Source organism: Callospermophilus lateralis, chromosome 7, assembly GCF_048772815.1.
Source record: "Callospermophilus lateralis isolate mCalLat2 chromosome 7, mCalLat2.hap1, whole genome shotgun sequence".
Lineage (NCBI taxonomy): Eukaryota > Metazoa > Chordata > Mammalia > Rodentia > Sciuridae > Callospermophilus > Callospermophilus lateralis.
This window is the reverse complement of record NC_135311.1, coordinates 129,280,890-129,298,427: the sequence shown is the minus strand read 5'-3', so window position 1 is coordinate 129,298,427 and position 17,538 is coordinate 129,280,890. Positions and strand designations below refer to the sequence as shown.

Sequence of the window (17,538 nt, the reverse complement as noted above, 5' to 3'; positions counted from 1 at the left end):
TACAATAGCGATAAATAGAATTTATTTTGTACAATGTCACTGACATACACACAGCCACTGGGGCTTCCAAAGTGGGTGGTGGCCGGAGGCTGGCCTTTGGTGTGGCACCTAAAAGTGTGGACAGACACACGAGGACAGGGACTCACAGCAGCTGTGCCTGGCTGACCCCTCCATAGCAGTGAGCGGGGGGTGGCAAGGCCCGAAGCTCCAGGCCAGCTGAGACCCCTCAGCCTTGGGTGGCCAGGAGCACAGGACAGCAGGGGTTAAGCTGGGCTGGAGGAGCCAGGTGCCCCCCCACAAGGGGTCACTTTTCTGTCACGTGTAGGCAGTGGACAGGGCATCAGCAGATCTGTGGCCAGGCTGAGGCTCCAGGAGGGGCAATGGGCACAGCCACCTCCCTGCCATTAGCCCACCTGGGGCCTCAGGGACCCCAAGAAGCAGATTAGTGTGATGGGAGGTTCTGGGGGACACATTCCCCCTTCTGGTGCAGGTGGTGGAACCAGTCTTCAGTGACCTCTGAAATAATCGTGTCCAGTTGTAGCAGATGCCCAGAGAAGGTGAGTGACTTGCCCAGTGTCACACAGCCAAACCCCAATCAGAAGCCAGGACTCCCAGCCCAGTGCCCACTCCACACATCTCGTGTCTTGCCGCCTACCTGGTAGGCTCTGTGTGCACTGACCTCTCCCAATCCGCCTCTCCCACCCTGCCCCCAAGTCCAGGAGGGCACCCAGGGGTGACAGAGACCCGGGGGGAGGCTAGCTAGAGCTGCAGTCCTGCTTCACTGACCAATCCCTGGCCAAGCCCAGACCTCCAGCCTGGGGGACAGGGTGGTGCCAGCAGCTTCCCCCGCCCTGGTCTGGATGGCTCCGCCCTGCAGAGACAGCCCAGGGGGTGGGCCAAGGGGAGGGCTGGGAGGCCGGGCAGCTCCAGGGCCGCTGGCCTTGAGGCAGAGGTCCCAGCTGCCTGGCTTGACACAGAATCTTCACCTTGTGCTTCTGTGGCCTCATCTGCAGGGAAAAGGGGGGCAGCGACATCATGATGCGGAGCCCCAGGCTCTGGGTCCCCACCCCCCCCAGCCCTGCCCAGCTCCTTCCGGCTCCACCAGTTCCTCCAACACCTCTTCGGGGGAGGCCAGGGGCCTACAAACCCACCACAGAGGTAGGGAAACTGAGGCAAAGGCGCCAGCCCGGGGCCGCGTCCCCACTGGGGACATTCGGCTCTCACAGAGACACCTTCCCCTCCCTCCAGGCGGGAGCTGCTGACCTGCTTAGCTGCACCTTCCGGGCGGGCGGCTAACAGCCCTGCACACGAGGTGGCCATGGAGAGAGGTGGCCATGGAGAGAGGTGGCCATGGAGAGAGGTGGCAGCACAGACGGAGTCGAGGGGCAGGAGACAGGAAGCACAGTCACTGGCTGTGCCCAGGCTCGTGGGCCCAAGCCCTCCTGGCCTCTGGGTCCCCTGAGAACCCCACCCCAATTAGTCCCCTCCCAGCAGGATGTCCCCCAGGGTGGGCCTCATACCAGCTGCGGCAGGTGCTGCTCAGACGTTTCCAGCTGGATCTTGATCTCGGGACATGCAGGGTCCCCCGACTTGCCGGCGTCTGGGTGGGGTGACCGTGAGGGGCCTGGGGAGGGGGGCAGGAGGGAGCCACCTCACTGGCCGCGGGGAGGCACCAGGGAGATGGGGCATGGATGGGCGGTCGGCACCGGTGCTGCCCAACACCGCCAAGTCCCTCCCTTAGGGACCCCCACCCCTAATCCACCCCCACTGTCCTGGGAGGCTGATCCAGGAAGCTACCAGCCCTCCAATCTGTGTCGGGATAGTCACATACCCACCACCTGGGGCGTGGGAACGCACCCACCCTCTGTTCCCCACCCCCCACCCGAGTGGCCCTGCCCGGCCTGGTACCTGGGGAGCTGCCCCCGCTGGTCGTACTGACGCTGTCCTCCAGCCACGTGCTGTAGAGGAACGAGTCCCGCTTGTGGGGTGTCCCTGAGGACGAGACGCTGTCCTGGGGACAAAGGGAGGAAGGTCAGCCCCATGGGCAAGAATGACAGGGAACTGGGGCAGGGGCAGCAATGTGGGCCCCTGGGAAGCCACGGGCCAGGCCTGGGCCGCCCTCTCCACCCATGGACGTCTCCACCAGGCCACAGCATGAAGCAGGAAGCAGCCAGTCCTGGGGGCTGAGGTCTAGGAGGCACGCCAGGCCCACGGGACCCCACAGGGGACCCGGACTGCCTGGCTCCCCGCAGCACCTGGAGCAAGGCCAGCAAGGCACAGGTAGCTGCTAAAGGGGAGCTGGAGGCGGGGTGGGGCAGCCCAGGCCCTGGGAGGGAACAGGGTGCTGGGAGGAGGCCGCCGCAAGTCAGCAGGGGAAGAGGGCTCCAGGGAGAAGTGGCAGGGCACCGCCTGGCAGTGGCCCGCCCGGCACGCGTGGGGGCTGCGGAGCAGCCTGGAAGGTCTGAGGTGGTGAGAGAGAGGGGCAGGAGGCCAGGCCACCAACCGCACAGGCGGGGCTCCCAGGCGGCACTGGGCGGCCAGCCCTGCCCTGCTGAGCTAGGTTCCCTGATCACGTCTCGGCCACGGCCGGGCTCATGCTTCTGCCCAGAGCATCTCCAGGGTCCCCTCCTGTCCCCTCCCATAGTGGCAGAGCACCCACCCCCAGGGCGTCTCACCAGGCCCGTGTCCTCCCCGTCCACGCCCTCCGTCTCCTCCACCACGCTGGCGAAGCTGCTGGCGCTGGACGAGGAGCGGGAGAAGTCCTTCAGAGCTTCTGCTCTCTGGGCTGTGGTCTCCGCCCTGGCACAGAAGCCCCCATTAGCCACACCCACGGGAGCAGGCCGGTCACTGTCACTACAGCACAGGAAGGCCCCGCCCGGAGCCGGCCAAGTGTCTCAGTGGCCTCCGAGAGAGCTCCTGGGCCCCCGGGCCTCCCAGTGCAGCCCCCAACTGTCCTTCCTAGTGCATGGAGCTGACCAGGTCCCTCCCTGCTCCACGTCAGTCTCATGGCTCACCAGTGTCCCCGGACAGCCCCACGCCAGGACTTGGTGTTCGAAGGCAGTAGTGATTAACTGTCACACGGCCACACACAGCATGCTCACAGGGCAGGCGTGGACCAGCACGGTCACCCAAGCTCCCTCAGCCAGACCCATCGCCAGATGAGGAGAGGCCGTGAGGGGGGCGTGTGGCTGGGGGACAGCGACCTGGGCCCAGGCAACCACGGCCTACTCCCCGACCCTCGCTGCCTGTTGCCCTGGGTCTCTGGCCTGGAGTCTCACTCCTTCGCTCAGACCCCAGAGAATCGGACTCCCAGACATCAGCCTCTCCGGCCCGGCTCGCCTGGTCTAGCTCCTGCCACTCCTCTTGAGCCAGCAGAACCCAGCCCAGAGGGACTCAGCCTGTGCACACGGAGGGAGCAGCCCCTCTGGCCTCCCTGCTCCTGGGCCTGTCCCGCCAGCCCCTTCTCCAGACCGCACCATGGATGGGGCTCTCTCATGAGAATCTTCTAAAGGCTCCTATTCCACTTGGGATCAGATTCAAAGCTCTCATTCAGGCTTAGCCCTCTGCCCTCTTTCCTGTCACCCAGCACAGCCCCTCACTTGCTTGGCTCCAGCTGCATACTACCCTTCCTTACAGGTATCCAGCATGCCTCAGGGCCTTTGCATTTGCTGGGCTCCTCGCTGGAGACCCTCTTCTCTCTGTCAGGCAGGCCAGACCTAGCAGGGCAGACTCCTCGCTCTGCTCTCAATTCAGATGCCACCCCTTGGAGAGATCTCCCCTGGAGACCCACTGAGAACACTACGACCCCAGCCATGATGGAGACCACACCCCCTCACTGTGCTGTCTGGAACGGCTTGTTACACCTTGCCGAGGTGGGGGCTGGCGTGCACAGGGTGCTCAGTGGGTGTGTCAGAGGGGGCCCAGGCCTCCCTGAAACCTCGCGGCAGTGTCAGGGCTCCTGGGCAGCCCAAGGCCCAGGATGTCAAAGGGCCACTCCCAAGCCCCAGCTTGGCGGCCAGAGCCCAACCTGTTCTTGGTGGTGGGCATCTCCGGGGAGCTCTGGGTGGACGAGTTCTCCGACTTGGGCTCCTGGGAGACGTGCCCGCTGTCTGGGGTCTTCTGGCCAGCCGGAGGGCTCTCCCTGCGGGGCACACGGGGGCAGCGGGGGGATTCAGCGCCAGGCCTGGCATTGGGGTAGAACGAGGCCCAGGTGGTGAGGGGGGGTCAGAGCACCTCCTGCCTTCACCCACCCACCTTCCAGGGCCACGTCATCCCCGTGCACATGTGGCCAGCGAGGGGGACAGGCACCAGTGCAGCGCCTCTACATGGGAGGGAGCATAATGGTCCCGAGACAGACAAGGAAACTGGGCCTGAGAGAGGGAAAGGGACATGCCCAGACTCGGCCAGCTCGAACCTGGCAGTGCCAACACCTGAACCTGGGATTTATAGCATTCTGAACGTTGGTGGCAGTGAGGACAGTGTTGGCTCCATTCTTGGAATGCTCTTGGTGCCCCTAACCCCCGGTTCACAGGCACAGCACAGAACCCTCACAGCAGCCCCCTGCTATTGGCTGTTTTCTTATCCCAGTTTTTCAGATTAGAATAATGAAGTTCAGAGAAGTACAGTGACTTGCCCTAGGTCACACAGCCCTGGTATGGTGGAAACAGGTTCATACCAGCAGATTCTCTGCTGTCTGGGGCAGCTCTGCTGCTAACAAGGGTTTGCGGTCTACAGGGCCCACAGGCATGCACGAGGCCCCACCCACCGGGTGCCTGCCCAGACCAGCACTGGCCCCTCTCACACCTAGGCAGCAGTGGAAAACCCGGGTGCTGGTCCCAGACAGGGCTCAATCCCAGGTGCCCTGTGCTGGCCCTGTGACCTGGGTGAGCCCCTTGACCCTCCGACCTACAGCCTCCTGATCTGCAGGGCGTGGGCGTCCAGGGAGGCTGTATGCTGCCGAGGTCACGGAGGCACTTCCCGTGGCACCTGTTTGCCACTGGGCAGGGGTCAGAGCAGCTCAGGGGACAGGGCGGTCCTGCCGCGCCACCCACCTCTTCTCCTGCACCTCCTGGATGTTCTCGATCCCGATGGCGCTGCTGCGGCGGGAGCCAAACGGGCCCGACTTCTTCCTTGTGGGGCTCTTCCCAGGGACAATCAGTGACTGTGGGGAGAGGCCCCAACTCAGTGCCCACCTGCCCTGGGAGCCCCAGGCCCCCCACTTCCCCCTGGGCCCTGCCGCCCACCCCCGCCCCCCTGAAGCAGAGGTAATGAGCAAAAAAGGAGAGAAGACGTGCGTTCGGAGGCAGCCCCTAGTTCAGACAGGAAAACAGGCCCAGAGAGGGCCAGGGCCTCTCTGTGTCCACACAGCAGGGATGTTGGTCCAGGAGAAGGGCAGGGACCTGAGGGGCTGGGGCAGCCATGCTGGGCGGGGAGGGAAGGAGACCAAGTCATCAGAATGGCCACCGTCCTGCTCCCTGGGCTTCATGGGGCCTACGGCTTGGACAGGTGGTGACTGTGAGGTAGCAACCCCTGCCCCCCAGAGAGGCTCTGGCCCAGCAGTTGAAAGACCCCATCTGCACACACCAGGGGGCAGGCAGGAGGTGGCCCTGAGGCGCGGAGGGCGGGACCCCCCAGGGCAGTTGGTGGTGGAGCGGGTCAGGGCGGGGGAGGAGCGGCACTCCATGCAGAACCAGCGATATTGGGGGACGTGCATCTGGCAGAGGGGCCTGGGCACCAGATCCCGGCAGGGACTGGGCAGAGCCAGGAGCCCCTGGAAAGGGCCCCTGGCTCTGGCCCAGGTGCCAGCCCCCAGAGAGGTGTTGAGTGCCCTCAGCGCTGCTGGCACCCCGTCCCGCACGCCCTTGGGCCTGTCCCGGAGAAAGGGGGCAACGTCCCCAATATGGCCTCCGTCCCGAGAGTGAGCAGTGGACAGCGCGTGCAGGCAGCCTCCAGAGCCGCGGCCCGCGGGCGACAACCTCCTCCACGGTTCCTATGCCTATGGCACTGCCCCGGCGTCCGAATCTACTCGCGCTTTTCCCAGGAATAAGCAATGACTGGCAAGCAGCAGAGGGCGGGGCAGAGACGGCGAGGGACAGGGATGGCGAGGGAGGGGACAGAGAGCAAAGGGGAGAGCGAGGTGGTGGAGACAGAGACGGGAGGCACGAGGAGGAGGAGGAGACAAAAAGAGATGGGGCCCAGGGGAGGGGGCAGAACAGCAGGACACAGATGGCCCAGGGAGCGAGGGGCAGAGACCGATAAGAGAAGGCAGGGGTGAGGGGAGAGAGAGGGCGTGAGGAGTGGGCAAGAGAAGGGAGAGGAGCAAATGACGGGCAAGAGAAGGAAGAGGCGGGGAGGCAGGGAGGCCAAGGGAACAGGAAGGAGGGGAGACAGGAGAAAAACAGAGACAAGAAAGTGGAGAGAGAGGAAGTAACATGAAGAGAAGAGATTGTGCAAAAACAAAAACAGAAATGGGTCTGGTTACTGCCATGGTGGGTGCCGCTGGCCTGTCCCTGTCCCCGGGGTCCCTCGGAGGCCACCCACAGGAGGCTGGGCCACTCCAATAGGGAGGAAGGGAGTGGCTGGAGAACCTGGGTTGGGGGAGGTTGGGCCATTTCCTCGGATAACAGTGGTGAGCTTGGTGACTCTTGGGCAGCAGAGGCCTTACCTAGCTCCCCAGCTAGATCAGCCCACAGGGCAGGTGCGGGTGGCCCTGCCACATAACAGCCTCAAAGCACTGAGCACAGGGCTTGGCATGCAGAAGACAGGGGCAGGTGATGGCTGATGGAGGGATGGTGGGTGAACAGACAGGTGGGCGGGCAGGTGGATATGTGGGCAGGTGGGTGGATGGTGGGTAGATGAATGGGCAAAGGAGTGGATGGATGGATAGGCAGGTAGAGGAGTGGACTGGTGGGTGGGTGAATGGGTGCGTGGACAGATATGTAGACAGGTGGGTAGATGAGTGGTGGATGGGTGGGTGGGTGAATAGATAGGTGAATGAGTGGATGGGTATGTAGACAGGTGGATGGGTGGATGGATAGGTAGATGGATGGGAGGGTTAACAGGTGGAGGGGTGGATGGATGGATGGAGTGTGGATAGGTGTGAGAGCAGAGAGTGCAGTGTCCCGGGAGGCCAGGAGGTGGCGCAAAGCAGCTAGGCCCCCACGCAGACAAGTTTCTCCTGCCCACAGCACTCCCCGGAGTGAGGGGCCAGCTCTCACAGGGTCTGGCAGACAGTCAGGAGGGGCTCACTCAGGAGGCGTCCACACAGAAGTCCAGTTCCTGACACACAATAGGTAGCCACAGCCCCAGAGGCCCAGGCTGCTGCAGACACACAGTAGGAGGTGCCACAGAGGAAACGCCCACATAGCAGCCGGCTTCCTGACACACAGTAGGTGTTCACTGATATCCCAGGCTCTGTACACATCATATGCTCACACAACAGCCCAGGTCCTGACACACAATAGATGCTCACACACCAGCCCAGGGCTGGCCACACAAACTCAGGACCAGGCCCACATGGGTGCTCACAGAGTGCATGTCTACACAGCAACGCAGGTCCTGACACACAGTGGGTGCCCACAGCCTGACACACATTAGGTGCTCCCAGAAACCCCAGGCTGGACAGTAGGTGCCCACACAGCAGCCCAGTTCCCAGCACACACAGACAGTAGGTACTCAATAAGGATGGGACACAGAGACTGCCCAGGAGCTGACCTGCAGAAAGTCACATCTAAATAAAGGGCCAAAGAGCTGGGGAAGGGGCTGCAGGCTCTCAGCACCCGGGTCCTGGCAGGAGCACTTGACCCCCGTGGAAAGCAGTGGTCAGACCAAGTCCAGAGCCCAGGGTGGGCATGTGGACAACAAGGCCATGGAGCGAGGTGGGCCAGATTTCAGGAGGTGGGGGCACTGAGGGCCCTGGGAGGGGCAGGGGAGGGTGAGGACACTCACTATTCCAGCAGCCTTGGCCAGGTCAGGGTTGTTGGGTGCAAAGCTTCCACTGTGGCTGGTGGACACGGTGTTGGGCTTCTTGTTGCTTAGTCCCATGGCATCCATGGACTGGCTCCGGCTCCGGATGACCCGCTATGAAGGTGAGAGCAGGTGTGGAGGAGGCATAGGGGAAGCCCAGGCCTCTAGTCCCTCCCTATTAATACCACCCTGGTGACCCTAGGAAGTCCCATCCCATCTTCTTGTGAGTTCTAGGTGTCCTTATATGCCACCCAAGAGGCAGGTACGCATAGTGCATAAGAGTAGTTTGGGCCTGGCTCTGTCACCAGTTTGCTGGGCAGCCTTGGGCAAGTCACACTACCTCTCTGAGCCACACAGGCTGCTGTGTGCTGGGTCTCAGGCAGTTGTAGGAACAGGAGAAGATGCTGAGTCATGATGAAATGTGCACAGAACCCTCCAGAAACCTGTTTCTTGCTCTTTTTTTTTTTTGGGGGGGTGTCTCTGAGATCTCCTTTCTCCTTCCTTCCTCCCTCCCTTCTTGTGTGCTCCCTGGGGGACCAGGTGCTTTACATTCACCCTGCTGCTCAGTCCCCCCACAGGGTGTTGATCCTCATGCCCACTTTACAGGTGATGAGATAGGAAGAGGTGAGCTAGAACCCATCTGCCAAATCCTATGCCCTTGACTGTGGACTCTGCTACCTCTGAGAAATTCCCTGACCTAACCTAGGTCGGCACCTTCCTGATGTGAGACCTCTGGAATCCTTTTCAAAGAAACCACTCCAAACCCATGTTCACCCCCGTTTCCTGCCTCCAGTGGGCAGAGGCAGGGCGGCTCCTTCTGGGTCACTGGGCTGTCCCTGTATACAAACCCACAGCCTGGTGGCCTGCCCTAGGGCAAGGGTACAGCTCAACTACCTGGCTGGGCACCCAGAGGAGAGACAGCCCTCTGTGGGTGGAGGAGATGGTAGCCAAGAGGCCACTGCCGAGGTCCCTGCTGCCCAAGCCCCTCCAGGGGTGAGACAGTCTCCTCTGCTTCTCACCTGGACACTCATGCTGAGGCAGAGGAGCAGGCTTGCATTTTCCTTTTGAACTTACATTGTGCCAACCTGACTGCCTTACAAGTAGCTACAGTGGTCTGAGGTGGTTTCCCATTACCCAAGTCCACGGATAAAGAAGCTGAGGCTCAGAAAATGCCTGTGCTGGTAAGGGGCAGAGCTGGGTCTGACCCCTGGGAACCTGTTCTCTCAACACTGAACCAAACCAGGGGAAGCCACCGTAGGTCCCACGGGTCAGGTCCTTCTTCAACAGTTACAGGCTTACAAACCCCTCCTAGGACCTCTATTTCTTCCCCTGGGTCAAGACAGAGGTCTCTTCTCTGCTTGCAGACCCTGGCAGCCACAGCCCAGGACACCAGCAGCACCACGCTGCCACCCCAGGGACTTCGACCTTCAGCGGACTTCCCAGAGGTATTCTGCCCCCAAGCCTCAGCCTCACCTCCGGCCACTACCTCCTCCCCTAGTCACTGTCCCCGCTTACACTCTTCCCCCAACCGGGTACTACCCAAGGCACAGGTACCTCCCAGCTCACCCAGACGGGAGGCACCTGGCCCCGCCCACAACGGGGAGCCCGCCCCTAGCCCCGCCCCGCCCCGCCAGCTGCTTGTAGCCACGCCCCACGCCGGCCCTCGCCCCGCCCCGACTCCGCCCCAGTCCCGCCCTGCGCCGGGGCCATCCGGACCCTCCACCTTGAAAGACTCGAAGAAGCCGCCCCCGCCGCCGCCGTTCTCCATCTTGTCCTCGTCGCCGCCCAGGCCCATCATGGACTGGCTGTGGATGTGCAGCTCCTCGTAGAGCGTCTCTAGCAGGGCGGCGCGCGTCCGCTCCTGCATCGGGAGAGCCCCGGTGACCCGCCCGTCCTCCCACAGTTCCAATCCTGCCCCCTCCCAAGCGCCGGCCACCTTCTCAGAGTGAGGGGGTGCGGGGGGGGGGGGGGGGGCGGGTCCTGGACCCCGGAGCCGCGCCGGCTCCCTCCTTCCCCCACAGGTCAGGCAGCCCCCAGGACTCTCCCGTCCCGGCCCCCTCTTTCTGCCCAGCTGGGGCCCCCGACATGGCCCTCCTGCTTCCTCCCGCCCATGCCCTGCTCGTCTTAAACTCCTCCCCAGGTAGCCCCCAGGGCCAAGGTCTGAACGAGCCTTTCCCTCCCTTGAGCCGGCTGAGATTCTAGACTAGGAAAGGGAAGAAAGGGCTCAGGCCCCAAAGCCCACCCTCACCTCCAGTTTGGCAAACTTCTCGGCCTTGTAGCACGCGTATTCAGCATTGATCAGCTTCGTCAGCAAAAATTCCTGGAACTCAGGCCCCTGGGAGCCCCCAGTGCCGAGGAGATGGGAAAGGGGGTGGGGTGGTAAATGAACGGGAAAGGCCTGCTGAGCCCTGTGAGGCAGGGGCTGGAGCTCCTGCGCTGTGCCTGGCCTGGGTCACCCTGGGCACTCCTAGAAGGGCATCTCCTTGGCTTAGCCCCCAGCCCAGGCACTAAGGGTCATCCACCCCCTCGGGAGAGCAGCCTCCACAGGTTTTAGGGCCTGGGGTAACTGGGGATGAAGCCAAGGCCTGCAGTGTGGCTTCTGAAAGGTCACAGAGACATGGGCCCTCTTCCCAAATATTTTAGAGGAAAGATTGAACTTTCAGAAAGAATAAGACTGAGGAAAGGCCAAGGTCTGCTATAAAAATGGCAGTCATGTCATTTACTCCATGACCTTGGGGGGGGGGACCCAATTCTTATCAAGATCAAGAGAAAAGCCAGATCCCAGGGTTAGGTGCAGGGTTAGGGTGCCCCAGCTGTCCTGGCTTCAGAACCTCATGAGGCAGAACCTGGGCCTCCCAAGACCCTCCCCTTTAGTCCTGCTCTGCACACCACAGGGCTGGGGCAGTCTCTCTCACCTTCCTAAACACCGCCGGGTCCGGAAGGGGGGGTCCAAAGAAGGGCACATCATCCCTTGCCGTGACAGAGACCTGAAAGAGAAGGGGCAGTTGTCCTTGTGGAGTTGGGCGGCCTGTTCCACCCCACACCAGCCAGAAGTCCCTCATTCCCTTCCCCTCCTGCCCCTAGGTGCAGGAGGCTCTGATTGCTGAGTGGAGAATCCTCTTGACATTTCAGCTCCTCCATCCTTTGCCCTGAATTTGAGGGGTGGGGCTGGCCAGGGGACCTCAGATCATTGGGAGGAGGCTAAAGGAGGCAGAGGGCTTGGCAGGAGGCAGGAGGTGGGGGAGGGAGGAGTCTCTCTGGGGAGTGAAGGATGTGGGGGTCCTCCCTGGCCCCTGCCTACAGTGGGAAGGACCGAGACAGGTGTGCTGGGGGGCTGAGCTGTGGCAGGGCCCTTGCTAGTGCCCCTGGAGAGCTCTGAGACCACCCACCTTATAGAGCGGGCCATCAGGGCCCCCACCCTCAGCCTGCACCACCACATAGGCATGCAGGAAGTTGGATGCGATCATGTCGGGCACGAAGGGCGTGTTCTCATCCTGGAAGACCACAGCGACGATGTCATTCCCAATGTGTCGCTTCCGCTGCAACTGAGCACAGGGCCACAGGACTTACAGCCTGCCCGTGGCGGGTGGGGGTGACCAAAGGGGTGGGGGAGGGTTTGGGGTAGACAGAGAGCACATCTTAGGATTTGCTTGCCCCCCCACCCCACCCCCGCTCAAAAATAAGTGTTGAATACTAGTCTTTGAATTATTTTAGTTCTCTTGGAAACCTGTGGCAGGTGAGAAAATCGAGCCCAAGAGAGAAGTGATTTGCAAGGACCTACAATGAGCTCAGAGACCTGGATCCAAATCCTGGTTTCCAGGCCCTTCCTCTCAAATCTTCTCCTATCTATCTAAATGCCCCCAAATGTGACCCTCCATTAAATAAACAAGTTCTACTCCACGTATATTCATGTTGCTCAAAAGAACAGATGATCTTATGAAAAGAGAAGAAAAGAAAAAGCCACCAAGAACAGGAGAAAGTGTATTTCCATTTTTCTCAAGTGCCCCTTTAGCACCCTGGGCTGGGGAAGGGGGTAAGGCAGATGGCCTAAGGCAGCTCGGGTCAAGGTGACACATTTCTTAGTTCAGTTCCTGGAACATGGTGCCTGCGCCTCCTTGACTCCAGGACTTGGCAGAAGCTGGTCTGAAGCATTCTGAGCCTCCTGCCAGCTCCTTTGCAGCCTGTCTTAAAAGCTCTTCCTTACCCCCAATCGGCCAGATCTCAGAACCACTACCAGACCCCATAATGCCCCTCACTTCTCACAAAAATCCTAGCTCACCTTTTTGGCTCTTGCTATGTATCAGAACCTATCCCTATGAGTCCCTCCTCACTCTCACCCACGAGGTCACGCCATTACTATCCTCACTTCACAGAATGAAGTGAAGGTTTCCCAGGGCCCTCTGTTGGAGGAACTGGATGATTTCCGTGCCTGTATCCCAGGGCCCAGCACCAAGCCTGGCGTGGTAGATTCTGAACAGAGGTGGGTGGGGGCACAGGTGGACAGTGAGAGGCAGGTGGTTGGGTGCCAGGCTACCTGCTGGGCGTCCCCTTCTGTGTAGGGCAGCTTGGTGGACACGTGAAACATGATCTCCTTGTTGCGGAAGTTGCAGTACACAGACTCGGTCCCCGTCTGCCCATGGGTCACGTCCAGGCCTCCTCGGAACCTGCCCCCGGGCCCCCCAGGCCACGGCTCAGTCTCAGCCCCAGCCAGGCCTCCATGGGGCCAGGATGGGGGCTCCCTCCCTGCCCAGATGCCTGGGTCGGCTCAGCTGTGCGTGTCCACCCCAGCACTCACCCCTTGAAGTCCTGCAGTTTGACCTTCTGACCCAGGAACTCCAGGAACTCCACGAAGGCTGGGCTTTCCTCATTGGTACTGAAGAGTTCTTCCTCTGAGGTCTGGGAACCAACACAGCGGCCATGGTCACCAAGCTGGGTCTGAGCTGCCCCGCCCCCAGCCTCACTCACTCCCAGTGGGGGACAGTCCCCTGGCAGGTCTAAGGTGCCAGACGGAGGGCAGGGGGTGGGGGCAGGTGGGAGGCACACACCTGCCCGAGCTTCTGATAAATGACTCCAAACTTGAAGTTATTGCTGATGACATGCTCATCAAAGGTGACGATGAGCCTGGAAGCCTGCAGGGGCATGGGGGGACAGTGGTGACCGGACTGCACTTACAAGTTACCCTTCTCTGAGCAGCACATGTCCAGTGCCGTATCTGGCACCATAGGTAAAAGCCACAGCAAGCCCACAGGGAACCTCAGGTTGCCCTGGGCTTCAGAGAGCTTTGGCAATGTGTCCCCAGCCAGCAGCCTGCAAGTGTGTGCAGCGTGGGACTTGACCCCAGTCTGCTGGGTGCCTGGGCTTTGCTATGAGCCCCCCAGCCTGTCCCAGACAAAGATGCCCCACTCTACGCCAGAACGCCCACCTGCTCCCTGGGTCCCCTGCAAACCCGCCTCATCCTTCTAGCATGGCCAAGTCCCACTGGCGGGCTGTGGGGCCTTGAGCAGCCCCTCCCCACCCTGGCCTCAGTTGCCCTTCCATAGTCGAGAGGTGAGACCTGATTCCTGAGACCTCATCCACCCTTCAGGACACCTTTCCCAGACCATGACACCCCGCAGGGACCTCACCCTGCTCCGGGATCCAGTCAGGACCCAGGGTTTACATGTCTTCAAGTCCCACCTCTTCCAGGAAGCCCCCCTGGCTGGCTGCAAACAGAAGCCTCTGTCCCTATCCCCACATGGCCACAGCACCTGGAACTAGCAGGCCCAGCGGGAGAGCAGCTGCTGTGGATGGCAGCATCTCCGCAGGTGACCATGACCCCTCTGGGGTCAGAAGTCAAGGCCCGTGGTAGTCTGGAGAGCAGCTGCCCTCAGGAGGATCCCAGACAGCACTGAGAGTTTCCCAACATGACTGAGGCCTGCCTCCAGGCAACCCTGGATTCAAATGAAGCCTTCCGTATCTGCTGTGCATCCTTAGGTAAGACCCAGAGCTCTCTGTGCTTTCTGTTCTGCAAACTGTGGACTTTCCAGAGAAGACACGAGGATCAAATGAGAGGACTTGAGGGAAATGGCCAGCACACAGCAGGTCGCCAATAAATGCTCAGCTCCGGGGCACCCACCCTCAGTGATCAGGGCCCAGGTCCGGTCATACCTTGGGGTAGAGCACAGGGTAGAATCGATCCACATTGACGTCTTCACACACCAGCTGCAGGAGGCAACAGGGAGGGGCGTGAGGTGTGGGCCAGGCAGGAGGGAGAGGGCCTCCTGGCCTCACTGGCCAGCTCTGGGAGGACAGCAGCAGAAAGGGAGAGGGAAGGGTGTTCTGGGAACAACTGAGGCTGAAGCAGGACCAGGGGCTCATGGCTATTCAGAACTGGACTTGGAAACTGGGGTCCCCCGATATCCGAGCGTGCTGCAAAGAGTGCCAAAAGCAGCCGGGGGGGGTGCGGGGGCACAGGCAGCACGCAGACCCTGTGGGAGCAGGTGGGAAGCAGGAGCGCAGGGTGGGCTGCGGCACTCAAAGCAGAAACGGAGGGAGAGCTGGGGCCCAGCCGCCGCCCAGCCCTGTGTCCCCCCTAGGCAGGGGCCAGTCACGGGAGGCCTGGGAGCAGAGGCCTTACCTTTGCCATCTGGACCACATTAGGGAACTCAGTGAGGCAGGAGATGGGGATGACATCGTGGTATGTCCGGCACTTGGTCCTGGGAGGAGAAAGCCCACAGTGAAGGGCTGGGCGGTGCGGGGAGCCCTCCAGCCTCCACACCAAGACCAGAGAGGACAGACTTCAGGGAGGACCACAGGTAATGATGGCACCAGGCCTGGCTGGGGCACTCACTTGCTGTGTGTCCTCAAGCAAATCCTGCCCTTCTCTGAGCCTCAATTAGAAGAGTGGATAAAATGAGACGGGCTTTTGTAGACCCCAATCTTCCCTGCTGTCTTGGGGTCCCTCACACTGTCCTCACCTAAGCAGCAGCCGCAGGTGCTCTTGATCCCCAATGACATCATACTTGAGTGAAAAGACCAGGTGGCCGAGGGCAGTGTCCAGTGAGTAGTAGTTGAAGTGCTCCTGTGGCGGGGGAGGGGAGGAGTGGGCATGGCTAAGCTGGAAGCTTCTGGAAACCAGAAGCCAACTTGCCCCCAGATGGGTCCCTCACCAAGCAGCAAGTGTTGTGGCCAGTAGCCGGCTCCGCTTCAGACAGATCTGTCACTGGCTGGGTCACCTCACCTCTGTGCCTCACCTTCCTAATATATAAAGTGGGAGTGATGCCACCTACCTGGATCAGGTGGCAGGGACTGGCAAAGATGCAGTGTTCAGAGCGTCTGTAGTGACTTTTGCTCTCTGGCTCCGCATTAAAGTCGGGCCACACTGCCCCTGCATGCCTGTCACAGGCCCTTGCCTTTCTTGGGGATGCACACAATAGGTGCTCAGAAGGAAAAAGCCAAGTAGCACGGCCCTGGGTTCCAGCCAACTATCTGACTGCCGGACCTGTGGCTCTGTGGCTCTGTGGCCCCGGCCAGGACCCATGGGAAACAGGAAGTGGACCATCTCACAACACACATGGCAGCTGACCAGGTGGGTCCCACCCTCCTGCCTCCTGAAAAGAGGGATCGGCAGGGAAAGACACCCCAGAGGGCATGAGGGGTGGCGGCTTCGGGTGACACCAGGAGGGAGCTGGCTGACGGCTCCAGGTGGAGAAGTCGGAAACCAAGTGCTACGAGTGTGGCAAGGTGCCACCCCAGCCTGGCTCCCGGCTCCCTGCCAGTCCCAGCCCTGGGTGGAGCCGGCAGCCCAGCCACACCCACCCGGGGATCAACCTGGAAGTGAATCCTGTTTCTACATGAACCCTGGTGTTCAGCAGCCCGGTAGGAAAAGGGGGACAGGGGATTGGCCCCACAGATCTGCAGTTCAGGGACATTCTGAGTGGACAGGGGCAGGGAGTCCACCCAGCACTGCCTTGCCCCGAGGAGCAGAAACCCCCAAATGCTCAGCACTGTGCCCTGAGGAGTGGCAGGCACCTGCAGGAAGGCCAGTGGCTGGGGAGTTTCTTTGGACACCTGCCTCCCAAGCCCAGAGGATCCCAAGGGACACAGTGAAGGATGGACTCAGGGCCCAGGACAGCAATGCCCACAGTCACCCTCACCTCCTTCCTCACACAGAACAGGCTCAGGGCCCGCACACCTGGCTGCTTCCCGAGGCACCCCATCTGGAGTCCGGAAATAGCCCTGGAGCCCCATCCCCTGTCCTGCTGACCTAACCCCAGTCTCTGTGCCTCTGACTGCCACCTGTACCTCTTCGAATCCCGCTGGGCTCAAGGCCCAGCACCACCATCTGCGGCTCCTCACTGCTTTGGCAACCTCTCCCGAGTGCCAGCGTCTGCTCTTCCCCGGATCCCGCCTCTGCCAGACCCAGCCAAGAGCCTCTGGCAGAGGCCACCTCTGGCTGAGGCCACCTGGGGTGCAGTTCTCTCCACCCACAGGGCTCATCGGAAGACAAATCCCTCTGCGCTCTGCATTTGTCCCAGGCCATGGCTCCTGAGCCCCGCCTGCTGGGTGGACCCTCCTCCAACCCAGACAGTTAGCACTCGTGTTTCCCAGGGTCAGGCCGGTGCCCTGGGCCCAGGCTGAGGTCACGCAGCTTCTCAATCCTCCCAAAGGGCCACCCCCACCTCCTGGGGTGGAGGGTGAAGAGAAGGACACACGGACACACACACACACACACACACACACACACACACACACACACACACACGGCTAGAAGCCCAGTCCTCGGCAGTGCGGCAGGTCAGCCAGGGCGGCTGTGACTCTGGGCTCAGTAACTGCAACCTTGACCAAGTCACTTCACCTCTCTGAGTTTCAATTTCCTCTTCTGTAAAAACAGGATGATCTTGACCTCACCGAGGGATTAGGAAGAGGTAATAACAGCTATGGCTAATTGCTTATCTACTATGCGACACGCATGGTTCTATCTGCCTTCTGTGGCAGCACCGGGGAATGAACCCCAGGGCAGCTCTACCACAGAGCTACCTCCCCAGCTCTTTTTATTTTGAGACAGGATCTTACTAAGTTCCCCAAGCTGGCCTCGAACTTTCAGTCCTCCTGCCTCGGCCTCCCAAGGGGCTGGACTTACAGGTGTGTGCCATCACACCTGGCTCTATATGTTTTAAATGTACTTTTATTATCCCTGTTTTTATAGACAAGGAAACAGACTCCAGAAGGCTAAATAACTTTCCCAAGATGACACCATCAACAGAGGGAAGAGCCTAGACCTGTGCCTGGGCCAGGAGGCTCCACACCTGGGGTGTGCTCCCCCGTTCTGTCTGTGACCCCGCATGCACAAAGCACCGCTGTGGAGCCTGACTGGCAGGAGGCCCGAGCAGGGGACCACCCCTCCGGTCCCCATGGCTCCACCCAGCAACTCTCAAGAACACCGTGAGTGACACTCTGACAAGCTCTTGCAGGCAGGGTCCCTGCTCTGGGGCTGTGGTCAATCCAGGCCTAGCCATCAGGTGACACTGTCCTCCCAGCCCCACCCCAAGCTGCTCCAGGGCGGGCAGAGCCTGTTTTGTTTGCTGCCTTCCG

The 17,538-nt window shown here is 61.0% G+C and overlaps 1 protein-coding gene across 1 annotated transcript in view; it reads right to left on the bottom strand.

Annotated features, from left to right (window-relative positions):
• Positions 1-17,538, bottom strand: part of Rap1gap (RAP1 GTPase activating protein) — a 58,786-nt gene continuing 41,248 nt past the window's right edge. The window contains 19 exon segments of the mRNA XM_077109971.1: positions 1-853; positions 856-914; positions 916-1,007; positions 1,521-1,624; positions 1,909-2,011; positions 2,676-2,799; positions 4,028-4,141; positions 5,052-5,161; positions 7,948-8,079; positions 9,689-9,826; positions 10,214-10,300; positions 10,881-10,952; positions 11,355-11,510; positions 12,500-12,629; positions 12,761-12,861; positions 13,011-13,094; positions 14,113-14,166; positions 14,582-14,660; positions 14,922-15,025. Of these exon segments, the coding sequence (XP_076966086.1) occupies positions 756-853; positions 856-914; positions 916-1,007; positions 1,521-1,624; positions 1,909-2,011; positions 2,676-2,799; positions 4,028-4,141; positions 5,052-5,161; positions 7,948-8,079; positions 9,689-9,826; positions 10,214-10,300; positions 10,881-10,952; positions 11,355-11,510; positions 12,500-12,629; positions 12,761-12,861; positions 13,011-13,094; positions 14,113-14,166; positions 14,582-14,660; positions 14,922-15,025 (1,941 nt within the window). The 3' untranslated portion in view covers positions 1-755.